General features: G+C 43.7%; 1 protein-coding gene across 1 annotated transcript; it reads right to left on the bottom strand.

The window, feature by feature from the left end:
- Positions 1 to 347: 347 nt before the first annotated feature.
- LOC135571390 (alpha-protein kinase 1-like) lies at positions 348 to 13,206 on the bottom strand. The gene is made up of 4 exons (XM_065017462.1): positions 13,141 to 13,206; positions 2,335 to 2,583; positions 1,688 to 2,152; positions 348 to 1,586 (listed from the first exon to the last, which is right to left on the bottom strand). Exons 1-4 carry the CDS (start codon positions 13,204 to 13,206, stop codon positions 348 to 350), a joined length of 2,019 nt encoding a protein of 672 aa, XP_064873534.1.
- Positions 13,207 to 13,945: the final 739 nt, after the last annotated feature.

Below are 13,945 nucleotides of genomic sequence, written 5' to 3'. Positions count from 1 at the left end.
TTTTAAAAGTTCAAATAATGTTGTTGACTCATACTATACTTGTATTTGTGGCCAAAGCATAAATTGGAGAAAAAACACAAACAAAAACCCCACCTCAAACTTGTATCTCAAACAGACCGTTTCAAAAATGCTTGCTATTTCCTCATTGTGGATGATGTCTCTTCCGGAGGTTCAGCTGGCCAATCAGCGGCCTACTTGCATGAATTTATTTATTACCGGTATATGCCCACACCATTCTGTTGTTGGAGAATGCCCACATCATTCTGTTGTTGAGGCATGCCCACACAATTCTGTTGTTGGACCACGCTCACACAATTCTGTTGTAGGGGCACGCGCACACACTTCTGTCATTGTGGCACACTCACACCATTCTGTTGTTGGGGCACGCTCACACCATTCTGTTGTTGGGGCACGCTCACACCACTCTGTTGTTGGGGCACGCTCACACCACTCTGTTGTTGGGGCACGCTCACACCATTCTGTTGTTGGGGCACGCTCACACCATTCTGTTGTTGGGTTACGCTCACACCATTCTGTTGTTGGGGCACGCTCACACCATTCTGTTGTTGGGGTACGCTCACACCATTCTGTTGTTGGGGCACGCTCACACCACTCTGTTGTTGGGGCACGCTCACACCACTCTGTTGTTGGGGCACGCTCACACCATTCTGTTGTTGGGGCACGCTCACACCATTCTGTTGTTGGGTTACGCTCACACCATTCTGTTGTTGGGTTACGCTCACACCATTCTGTTGTTGGGGCACGCTCACACCACTCTGTTGTTGGGGCACGCTCACACCACTCTGTTGTTGGGGCACGCTCACACCACTCTGTTGTTGGGGCACGCTCACACCACTCTGTTGTTGGGGCACGCTCACACCATTCTGTTGTTGGGGCACGCTCACACCATTCTGTTGTTGGGGCACGCTCACACCATTCTGTTGTTGGGGTATGCTCACACCACTCTGTTGTTGGGGCACGCTCACACCATACTGTTGTTGGGGCACACTCACACCACTCTGTTGTTGGGGCACGCTCACACCATTCTGTTGTTGGGGTACGCTCACACCATTCTGTCGTTGGGGCGCAACCACACAATTCTGTTGTTGGGGCACGCTCACACCATTCTGTTGTTGGGGTACGCTCACACCACTCTGTTGTTGGGGCACGCTCACACCATTCTGTTGTTGGGGCACGCTCACACCATTCTGTTGTTGGGTTACGCTCACACCATTCTGTTGTTGGGTTACGCTCACACCATTCTGTTGTTGGGGCACGCTCACACCACTCTGTTGTTGGGGCACGCTCACACCACTCTGTTGTTGGGGCACGCTCACACCACTCTGTTGTTGGGGCACGCTCACACCACTCTGTTGTTGGGGCACGCTCACACCATTCTGTTGTTGGGGCACGCTCACACCATTCTGTTGTTGGGGCACGCTCACACCATTCTGTTGTTGGGGTATGCTCACACCACTCTGTTGTTGGGGCACGCTCACACCATACTGTTGTTGGGGCACACTCACACCACTCTGTTGTTGGGGCACGCTCACACCATTCTGTTGTTGGGGTACGCTCACACCATTCTGTCGTTGGGGACAACCACACAATTCTGTTGTTGGGGCACGCTCACACCATTCTGTTGTTGGGGTACGCTCACACAATTCTGTTGTTGGGGCACGCTCACACCATTCTGTTGTTTGGGGACACTCACACCATTCTGTTGTTGGGGTATGCTCACACCACTCTGTTGTTGGGGCACGCTCACACCATTCTGTTGTTGGGGTACGCTCACACCACTCTGTTGTTGGGGCACGCTCACACCATTCTGTTGTTGGGGCACGCTCACACCACTCTGTTGTTGGGGCACGCTCACACCACTCTGTTGTTGGGGCACGCTCACACCACTCTGTTGTTGGGGCACGCTCACACCACTCTGTTGTTGGGGCACGCTCACACCATTCTGTTGTTGGGGCACGCTCACACCATTCTGTTGTTGGGGCACGCTCACACCATTCTGTTGTTGGGGTATGCTCACACCACTCTGTTGTTGGGGCACGCTCACACCATACTGTTGTTGGGGCACACTCACACCACTCTGTTGTTGGGGCACGCACACACCATTCTGTTGTTGGGGTACGCTCACACCATTCTGTCGTTGGGGACAACCACACAATTCTGTTGTTGGGGCACGCTCACACCATTCTGTTGTTGGGGTACGCTCACACAATTCTGTTGTTGGGGCACGCTCACACCATTCTGTTGTTTGGGGACACTCACACCATTCTGTTGTTGGGGTACGCTCACACCATTCTGTCATTGGGGTATTCTCACACCATTCTGTTGTTGGGGCACGCCCACACAATTCTGTTGTTGGGGCACGCTCACACCACTCTGTTGTTGGGGCACGCCCACACAATTCTGTTGTTGGGGCACGCTCACACCACTCTGTTGTTGGGGCACGCTCACACCACTCTGTTGTTGGGGCACGCCCACACAATTCTGTTGTTGGGGCACGCTCACACCACTCTGTTGTTGGGGCACGCCCACACAATTCTGTTGTTGGGGCACGCTCACACCATTCTGTTGTTGGGGCACGCTCACACAATTCTGTTGTTGGGCTATTCCGGCGCCGACAGAGATGGCCACCTCGCTTCACGTTCCTAGGAAACTTTTTTATGTGTTATTTCTTATATTGGTACCCCAGGTAATCTTAGGTTTATTGCATACAGTCTGGAGGAACTACTGGATATAAGAGCAAGGTCAACATCATTACGACCAGGAATACAACTTTCCCAAAGCGGATCCTGTGTTATGCCCACCACCAAGGACAATTGATCGGATCCCAGCCAGCGAACCAAAACAACGATGCCGTAAAAGGGGCAGACGAAGCGGTCTTCGGGTCAGGCTCCGGAGACGGGCACATCGCGCGCCACTCCCTAGCATACTACTCGCCAATGTCCAGTCTCTTGACAACAAGGTTGATGAAATCCAAGCAAGTGTAGCATTCCAGAGAGACATAAGAGACTGTAACGTTCTTTACTTCACGGAAACATGGCTCACTCGAGACACGCTATTGTTGTCGGTACAGCCAGCTGGTTTCTTCACGCATCGCACCGACAGAAACAAATATCTTTCTGGTAAGAAGAAGGGGGTGTATGCCTTATGATTAACGAGGCGTGGTGTGATCATAACAACATACAGAAACTCAAGTCCTTCTGTTCACCTGACTTAGAATTCCTCACAATCAAATTTCAACTGCATTATCTACCAAGAGAATTCTCTTCGATTATAATCACAGCCGCATATATTCCCCCCCAAGCAGACACATCAATGGCCCTGAACAAACTTTATTTGACTCTATGTAAACTGGAAACCACATATCCTGAGGCTGCATTCATTGTAGCTGGGGATTTTAACGAGGCTAATCTGAAAACAAGACTCCCTAAATTCTATCAGCATATCGATTGTCCTACCCGGGCTGGTAAAACCCAATCACACCATTCTGTTGTTTGGAAATTCTCACACCATTCTGTTGTTGGGGTATTCACACACCATTCTGTTGTTGGGGTATTCTCAAACCATTCTGTTGTTGGGGTATTCTCACACCATTCTGTTGTTGGGGTATTCACACACCATTCTGTTGTTGGGGTATTCACACACCATTCTGTTGTTGGGGTATTCTCACACCATTCTTTTGTTGGGGTATTCTCAAACCATTCTGTTGTTGGGGTATTCTCACACCATTCTGTTGTTGGGATATTCACACACCATTCTGTTGTTGGGATATTCACACACCATTCTGTTGTTGGGATATTCACACACCATTCTGTTGTTGGGGTATTCCCACACCATTCTGTTTTTGGGGTATTCACACACCAGACTGTTGTTGGGGTATTCTCACACCATTCTGTTGTTGGGGTATTCTCACACCATTCTGTTGTTGGGATATTCACACACCATTCTGTTGTTGGGGTATTCTCACACCATTCTGTTGTTGGGGTATTCTCACACCATTCTGTTGTTGGGGTATTCTCACACCATTCTGTTGTTGGGGTATTCTCACACCATTCTGTTGTTGGGATATTCACACACCATTCTGTTGTTGGGGTATTCTCACACCATTCTGTTGTTGGGATATTCTCACACCATTCTGTTGTTGGGGTATTCACACACCATTCTGTTGTTGGGGTATTCACACACCATTCTGTTGTTGGGATATTCACACACCATTCTGTTGTTGGGGTATTCACACACCATTCCAACAAAGAAAAGCTGCTTTTGAACATGCTCAATTCACTTTTATTTTTAAGGAAAACAATTTCACTCCTATTGTAATTAAATATAGGTCATATTTCATAGAAATCTGGAAACACCGGACAGTTACTTTAACCATTGGTATATTCCTTCATTTTTTCCCCATGCCTTTGCTTTGTGAATGTTTCATGTTACTCCTCAAGGAAATTTCGAAGTGACCCCAAACTTTTGTACGGTAGTGTATATACGTCTAGAGTCTAGACCATGAATGGGTGCCGAGGGATTTGGTAGGCTACATTACCATATTACTGTAGCTGTGATTGATGGCAATATCTCAAAATGTCCTATAAAAACATGGTATAAGCCCATTTACTAAACTGTGATGGATTGGCAGGTGTTAATGGAAATTCTAAAATCAACATAGTGACTCATTTGATGGATTTCAAAAAGTGATCGAAAAAGAGAGCACACGGACATAAATCTGTTCCCCAGCATTCACAAAGTACAGTACTTTCATTCACCTTTATTGTGGGTTTATAACCTCTATAACCTTCATAACCTTTATTGTGGGTTTATAACCATGTAACCTCGTTAAGAAATAAGAGAATAATGGCTTATTAGTATGATTTCGTACCGTTCTCACAACTTACTGGGGGCGACAGGGTAGCCTAGTGGTTAGAGCGTTGGACTAGTAACCGAAAGGTTGCAAGTTCATATCCCGAGCTGACAAGGTACAAATCTGTTGTTCTGCCCCTGAACAGGCAGTTAACCCACTGTTCCTAGGCCGTCATTGAAAATAAGAATTTGTTCTTAACTGACTTGCCTAGTTAAATAAAGGTAAAATAAAATAAAACACTTTAATACCTGTTATAATGTTTGCCTTACAATATTTTTCATTTGCCTATTGGCCTAACATATTTATTTTTGTAAAGGCTGCAACGATGCGTCTGTAATTATCATGTCAGTCAGGTTCAAATCTATTTTGACTGACATGGGAAAACAAACAAGCATCAGTTTTATTTAACTGAAACAGATCACTCTGAGGTGTAATTCATTGTACCATAAGACAGTGTTCTGTTCTAACACAATGTGGCTTGGTCAAACAGAATATATTTTCTACTCTACTGTACAGTACATGCACATAACACGTATGTTTTCCATTAAATATGAGGGAGCTTGTTATTGATAGACTTAGTTTAGTCTTTTCTCCACATTTTGTTCAAAAATTGGCACATAAAACATGACCCTCATGAGTTAACATTCTCCCCTCATTTTTTCAACATACTTTAATGTGATCACATTGCATCAACCTGACTAGTTGATTGAATGAATCATCGACGTGACTGGTTGATTGAATGAGTCATTGATGTGACTAGTTGATTGAATGAATCATCGACGTGACTAGTTGATTGAATGAATCATCGACGTGACTAGTTGATTGAATGAGTCATCGACGTGACTAGTTGATTGAATGAATCATCGACGTGACTAGTTGATTGAATGAGTCATCGACGTGACTAGTTGATTGAATGAATCATCGACGTGACTAGTTGATTGAATGAATCATCGACGTGACTAGTTGATTGAATGAGTCATCGACGTGACTAGTTGATTGAATGAATCATCGACGTGACTAGTTGATTGAATGAGTCATCGACGTGACTAGTTGATTGAATGAATCATCGACGTGACTAGTTGATTGAATGAATCATCGACGTGACTAGTTGATTTTTTATTTTGTATTTTTTATTTCACCTTTATTTAACCAGGTAGGCTAGTTGAGAACACCTTTATTTAACCAGGTAGGCTAGTTGAGAACAAGTTCTCATTTACAACTGCGACCTGGCCAAGATAAAGCAAAGCAGTGCGACACAAACAACAACACAGAGTCACACATGGAATAAACAAACGTACAGTCAATAACACAATAGAAAAAAAGTATATATACAGTGTGTGCAATAGTAGCGAAATAATGACATGTTAGCAATTAAACACTGGAGTGATAGAGACTGGAGTGATAGATGTGCAGAAGATCAATGTGCAAGTGGAGATACTGGGGTGCAAAGGAGCAATAAATAAATAAATAATAATAGTATGGGGATGAGGTAGTTGGATGGGCTATTTACAGATGGGCTATGTACAGGTGCAGTGATCTGTGAGCTGCTCTGACAGATGGCACTTAAAGTTAGTGAGGGAGATATGAGTCTCCAGCTTCAGTGATTTCTGCAATTCGTTCCAGTCATTGGCAGCAGAGAACTGTAAGGAAAGGCGGCCAAATGAGGAGTTGGCTTTGTGGGTGACGTGTGAAATATACCTGCTGGAGTGCATGCTACGGGTGGGTGCTGCTATGGTGACCAGTGAGCTGATATAAGGCGGGGCTTTACCTAGCAGAGACCTAGATGACCTGGAGCCAGCGGGTTTGGCGATGAATATGAAGCGAGGGCCAGCCAACGACAGCATACAGGTCGAAGTGGTGGGTAGTATATGGGGCTTTGGTGACAAAACGGATGGCACTGTGATAGATTGCATCCAATTTGCTGAGTAGAGTGTTGGAGGCTATTTTGTAAATTACATCGCCGAAGTCAAGGATCGGTAGGATAGTCAGTTTTACGAGGGTATGTTTGGCAGCATGAGTGAAGGATGCTTTGTTGTGAAATAGGAAGCCGATTCTAGATTTAAGTTTGGATTGGAGATGCTTAATGTGAGTCTGGAAGGAGAGCTTACAATCTAACCATAGACCTAGGTATTTGTAGATGTCCACATATTCTAAGTCAGAACCGTCCAGAGTAGTGATGCTGGACGGGCGGGCAAGTGCTGGTTGATATCGATTGAAGAGCATCCCATTTAGTTTTTTTTTTTAAAGGTTTTTTTAATCCGTTATTTTACCAGGTAAATTGACTGAGAACACGTTCTCATTTGCAGCAATGACCTGGGGAATAGTTACAGGAGAGAGGAGGGGGATTAATGAGCCAATTGTAAACTGGGGATTATTAGGTGACCATGATGGTTTGAGGGCCAGATTGGGAATTTAGCCAGGACACCGGGGTTAACACCCCTACTCTCACGATAAGTGCCATGGGATCTTTAATGACCTCAGAGAGTCAGGACACCCGTTTAACATCCCTTACGAAAGACGGCACCCTACACAGGGCAGTGTCCCCAATCACTTCCCAGGGGCATTAGGATATATATTTTTTTAGACCAGAGGAAAGAGTGCCTCCTACACCACTTCCAGCAGCATCTGGTCTCCCATCCAGGAACTGTCCAGGACCAACCCTGCTTAGCTTCAGAAGCAAGCCAGCAGTGGTATGCAGGGTGGTATGCTGCTGGCATTTAAGAGCAGTTGGAGGCCACGGAAGGAGAGTTGAATGGCATTGAAGCTCGTCTGGAGGTTAGTTAACACAGTGTCCAAATAAGGACCAGAAGTATACAGAATGGTATCGTCTGCGTAGAGGTGGATTAGAGAATCACCAGCAGCAAGAGCGACATCATTGATATATACAGAGAAAACAACGTAAACATACATTTAACCTAGATTTCACAAATCGTTGATAAAGTTCGAGAGCATCCTGGCGGGCTGTATCACCGCCTGGTACGGCAACTGCTCCGCCCTCAACCGTAAGGCTCTCCAGAGGGTAGTGAGGTCTGCACAACGCATCACCGGGGGCAAACTACCTGCCCTCCAGGACACCTACACCACCCGATGTTACAGGAAGGCCATAAAGATCATCAAGGACATCAACCAACCGAGCCACTGCCTGTTCACCCCGCTATCATCCAGAAGGCGAGGTCAGTACAGGTGCATCAAAGCTGGGACCGAGAGACTGAAAAACAGCTTCTATCTCAAGGCCATCAGACTGTTAAACAGCCACCACTAACATTGAGTGGCTGCTGCCAACACACTGACACTGACTCAACTCCAGCCACTTTAATAATGGGAATTGATGGGAAATGATGTAAATATATCACTAGCCACTTTAAACAATGCTACCTTATATAATGTTACTTACCCTACATTATTCATCTCATATGCATACGTATATACTGTACTCTATATCATCGACTGCATCCTTATGTAATACATGTATCACTAGCCACTTTAACTATGCCACTTTGTTTACATACTCATCTCATATGTATATACTGTACTCGATACCATCTACTGTATCTTGCCTATGCTGCTCTGTACCATCACTCATTCATATATCCTTATGTACATATTCTTTATCCCCTTACACTGTGTATAAGACAGTAGTTAGGAATTGTTAGTTAGATTACTTGTTGGTTATTCCTGCATTGTCGGAACTAGAAGCACAAGCATTTCGCTACACTCGCATTAACATCTGCTAACCATGTGTATGTGACAAATAAAATTTGATTTGATTTGATTTGAAGTTACAAAATGTGATTTATTTCAAATTAAATTCCCATTTGTTGACAACTCAATCTCATCCCAAATTGGATATCTATCTGACATCTTTACCCTGGGCAAAAGGAAAACTATTTTCTTGAAGCGTTAGCGGAGAAGAACGATTCTTCTCAATCCTCTTCGTGTCAGATGTCCTCTGCTCTATCAGCCTCACCATACAATGAAATGGTATAACACACTGTGCCAACAGAACGTGTTTAGCAGTTTCCACAGGGAACCCACACTGTGCTGCCCGAGGTGTTAGTTGGGCTTCAGAATAATGGTTGTACCCTCTGGCTGTTGATGCTCCAGCTGCGTTGTCCTCTGGCAGTGTTTGTTTCTCTGGGGGAGCTCAAATGAATAATGAGAATTGGGTAAAGGGAAGCTTACTAACTTCAGTTTACTGGTTTGCTGCTTTGAGAGACATGGAGAGTCAGGGGATGATTGTGCTGTGGGCTTTGTAGAGCTAATCAACCAGCACCAAAATGGGTTTGTGCATAACGAGAATATGAACTAATCAGAATTCACAGTAACCTTAAAGTAAAGGAAATGTGTATTATGTTCCAGAGCATCTGTTCTAAACCATTGTTAAACTGTATTTGTCCGTTTAACTTGAGAGATATTTTTAATAGGTTTAGACTAAACCTAACCTTTCACTTATTCAGTATTTCTACATGTTACCTGCACAGGAAATATAGTTTTGGAATATCAGCACAACTCCCTTTTATAATTTTCTATAAGGCTGAGCACAACCCCAGATGTACACTTTGGATGCTTTACCCTGCATAATGCTGATAAAATGCACACAGATGTCTGCCCGTCATTTGCCCGGTGTGGCCTCTCCAACATTCAGTCCCCAGAGTGAATAGCCAATTTCATCTCCACCAGAGAACCTCTTAGAAATCCATCAGGAGAAAAGACTTGTTCCCCAACACTGTGCTTCAGCCAGATACATCTCCACGGCGACAGCTGCTTTATTAGATGCTGGTCCAAACTATTTTATAGGGTTGAATATCCACTGTTTAGGACCTACATTATTGATGGTAAATATTGAAATCTCATCGGGTTTCTGCATTTACCCGGGACACAGTCATTTCACAGGCTAAACCCCCGCCATCATCTCTATGACATTTCTGCTGGAATTGTCTCCCTCCTGAGTGTCACGGGCCAGAACAGCTGTTGAGAGCAGTTGGTGCTTCAACATCTACAGAGCTGGAATCTCTGCCAGTTTCATCTAGGAATACTGGCAGGTCCACTGGAAGTCAGTTGAACAGTTGAAAAACAATGAGGAAGGTTAGTGAGCCAGAGATAGACTGTGATTGTCTCCCTACAGAGCGTTGCTGGATCTGAGAGACATGGGACAGCAAGAGATACAACCAATAGATCCTCAGTTAGTGGGGACATTACGTAACACGACTGGTCAGTTATTTGACTGAATATTAGTAGTGGCAAAAGTCTAGTATCATTACTAACTTCACAAACATACATACATACACACAGACACACACACATGCACACACACACATACACGCACACACACACGCACACACGTACACACACAAACATGCTCACTATTTACTTGCAATTTCAGGACAGAAAATTCATTAAAAAATATGCTGCAAACAGAAAATCATAAATATGTGATGTTTTGGTCATTAAAAAGTCATTTTTAGCCAACCTACCAATGCTAATCAGTGTCTGGGCTTCTGTAATTCCAAATTGCTTTTTGCTCTGCAGCACTGCACACCGTACAAAAGAGACGGTTGCTTCTCTCCTGACAAAAAATAAAGGTTTTAACTCCTTTGTGGGTATGACTTCTTTATGGGATACAAAAGAGGTAAAAGAATGGTGCAGAAAATAGATTGAGAAGAGAAAGAACCCTTCACAAAGAATACTGCATTCATACTTATCGTTAGCAATCACTTCAAGATTTTACCTTGGAAACTATTTCCATTGAACTTATCTTTTAACAAAACAAAAAAGGAAAATTTAACAACTTACATAACAATAGCTTTACTTAATCATAGGAATGTCAACCTGACATGCTTGTAGCTGATCTAACGGAGGCTTTAATTGTAGTTGAGACGCAGAAGCAACTAAATGTATGAGGAGGCTGTCGAAAGGTGTCTTGATTTCTACTTAACACTTGGCAAGAGGCTTATTCCAGAGCTGCCACTTAACTTCAGCAGATAGCAGAGCAATAGGCTGTTACTGTCATGCTGAAGATGCCATCCAAAGTACAGCACGCCAGGCCGAATTTAGAGATGTATTTTAAAGTCCCTCGTTATGTTAGGTTTATGTCATAAGAAGAAAAAGTGATTTACAGGGAAACTGTTGTCATGACGTTGGCCTGGGGGTAGGTTTATGAAAGATATAAATACCTCTTCCCCCCTTTTTCCTCTCTCTACCCTACTGATGTTACATTTGCAAACCCCTTTGGTTAACATAGAGATTCTGGGAACATCAGAAGGTGGGGGGAAATGAACTATATTCTGGTAATCCGACCAATTGAACATATTCGGTGGTACTTAATGAATATGATGTCAGTTCAGTTGTCATCTGAGACATTCTCATCAATGATAAGATGACATAAACTCTACAGTGGAAAGTCTACACATCAGAGTTTTCGGATTCACATGAAATTGTTGTGCAATTTAAATGTTTGAATATGAAATTATTTGTGATGGGATGAAATGTGATTTTAGCTTCTAAAATGTGAGATTTGGGTTTTCATAAGGTTAGGGCTATGCTCAATCATGGGCTATAAAACTTTTCAAACATGCCCTCCTCTCCCTTCCTATATAAAGCCTTGACAACAATGTAACCTGTTCCGAGGATGTGAGGACGACGGTCCGATGTCAGAATGGTTCAGATAATAACTACAGAACGAAGCCAACATCAGCGTGAGCTTTGGTTGCGAATGGTATGAACTTTGAACTCTTATTCACTACAGAAGTGATACCTCCTAGCCGTTGAGTTAGCAACAGCAACAGCAAACTTGGGTTAGGAAGGAACAGACAGAGTATTCCGTCTATCACACAACGACGTTACTACAACGTATCCAATTGACCACCAGAGACATTCTTCAAAGGACAAATGACTTGGTTTGGCAACACGCTCTTCCATCTACCACCAACCTACTGAAGAGCAGCTCAGAGTAAATATTTATTGCATTTTCCTTTTCCAAATAATAATTTGGAATTTAGAATGCATAAGATACTGTATTTACGATAGCCCAGCTTCTTCCCTTTGTTCCTCAGTCTTCCCGCTCTTTCACTCAAACCCAGCCCTTTTCTTTTGTGTAACAAGCTGTCATATCTGTTCCTCCCGCTAGGGACGTTTTCCTTTATGACGTAATTTGTAATCAAGTTATGATTAATTATGTGTGTGTGTGTGCGTGTGTAATTCTGTGTGATTAGTTTGGTATTTAGTAAATAAATAATTAAACCCAATTTTGTATTGCTGATTCAACTTGTTAGCCAGGGTTCGTGAAGATAACCAAGAATGTACAACTTTCAGATGAGACTGAATTAGGGTGACGATTAATATTGACTGCTATTGAAGTAAAATATTACTAGGTCTTTAAGACTTTATTCGGAAGATAACAGCTCTATAAATATTATTTCGTGGTGCCCTGACTCTCTAGTTAATTACATTTACATGATTAGCTCAATCAGGTAATATTAATTACGGGAAATTATTTTATAGAATAGCATGTCATATCACTTAATCCGGCATAGCCAAAGACACGACACTGTATAGATCCATCCAAAAACTAAATAAAATAATTAAGTAGTAGTACTTTTAGTAGCAAACTACTTGTTTATTTTGAACTTCATTACATCCAACTATTGATACACAAACAGACAGAACTGATACCATAAATAATCTGCGGAATTTCTGACATACCAGTCCATCAGGGCCAAATGGGCCAGTCCACTAAAATACTCTGGGCCGGTGTCTATGAAATGGGACAGCAGGCCATTAGCCAGAGAAATCATAATAACATTTCTTATCAGGCCCATTTTTTTTACAATAAAAACATGTAATAATTCTCTACAATTTGCCCTAACTGTCCTACGGCAGGTACCTTTCTGCAAACAGTTGTGAAAAGAAAGACATGCAAACCACAACTGTCAGATCAATGAACTAACCAACTCAAGTGATTACTTGCTGGAATATTAGCTAAATTTGCAAGACCTTGTTTTAATCTTGGGCACACTTCCACTTGAATTATATCCATGCCTCTGCCTCACTACCCACAAAGTCAGGTAGTGTTCTGACACAAAAGACTGTGGTAAGGGTCATTGTGAAAACTCCTAATCAACTCTCTGAGAAAATTCATTGTTTTCCATGGCTAATTCGAGGGGCATTGGCATAAATTGACAGCTGGGATGTGCCATATGCATACGTAAATTGGTGAGTTAATTTCTAGGTCGTGTGGAGTCCTAGACATTGAGGTACAGTTAGCTCACAGAGGTCAGATGAAGGAAGCGACCCCCATCAGCATGGATGCCAGCAGTGGAGTGCCACTTCAGCATCCTGGCTGATCCTGTTTGTTAGCAGAATTGCACAACCCCCTGGGACACAACATCAACACAGAGACAAGGTCCCTTCTGAATCTTTAATTAGGCCATGGAGATAAATAACCAAAGTTTACCACATCTCCACAAAATCAATGACACTCTGATAACTATGGACACCCAGTACATGACAATGCTCGCTGGTGATATAGAGCTCTTCAGGTTATGCGGGTGTGTGCTTGAGGGTGTGGGTATGAGGGTGTGTGCTTGAGGGTGTGGGTATGAGGGTGTGTTCTTGAGGGTGTGTGTATGAGGCTGTGGCTATGAGGCTGTGTGCTTGAGACTGTGGGTATGAGACTGTGGGTATGAGACTGTGGGTATGAGGGTGTGGGTATGAGGGTGTGTGGGTGTGGGTGTGAGTATGAGGGTGTGGGTATGAGGGTGTGTGCTTGAGACTGTGGGTATGAGACTGTGGGTATGAGACTGTGGGTATGAGGGTGTGGGTATGAGGGTGTGTGGGTGTGCGTGTGAGTATGAGGGTGTGGGTATGAGGGTGTGAGTATGAGGGTGTGAGTGTGGGAGTGTGGGTATGAGGGTGTGGCTATGAGGCTGTGTGCTTGAAACTGTGGGTATGAGACTGTGGGTATGAGGGTATGAGGGTGTGTGGGTGTGGGTGTGAGGGTGTAAGTATGAGGGTGTGGGTGTGGGTATGAAGGTGTGAGTATGAGGGTGTGAGTGTGGGAGTGTGGGTATGAGG

The sequence above is a fragment of the Oncorhynchus nerka genome, linkage group LG1 (assembly GCF_034236695.1).
Source record: "Oncorhynchus nerka isolate Pitt River linkage group LG1, Oner_Uvic_2.0, whole genome shotgun sequence".
Classification (NCBI taxonomy): Eukaryota; Metazoa; Chordata; class Actinopteri; order Salmoniformes; family Salmonidae; genus Oncorhynchus; species Oncorhynchus nerka.
The sequence above is the reverse complement of the archived record's forward strand: the minus strand, read 5'-3'. Positions and strand labels throughout refer to the sequence as shown.

Bases quoted from the DNA above. Each gene is read 5' to 3' on its own strand.
- LOC135571390 (XM_065017462.1), bottom strand. From the start codon at position 13,206: ATGCTGAAGTGGCACTCCACTGCTGGCATCCATGCTGATGGGGGTCGC. The intron at 2,584-13,140 runs GTGAGCTAACTG...CCCCAACAACAG, and splicing joins GCTTCCTTCATCTGACCTCT to AATGGTGTGAGCGTGCCCCA. The intron at 1,587-1,687 runs GTGAGCGTGCCC...CCCCAACGACAG, and splicing joins TCCCCAAACAACAGAATGGT to AATGGTGTGAGCGTACCCCA.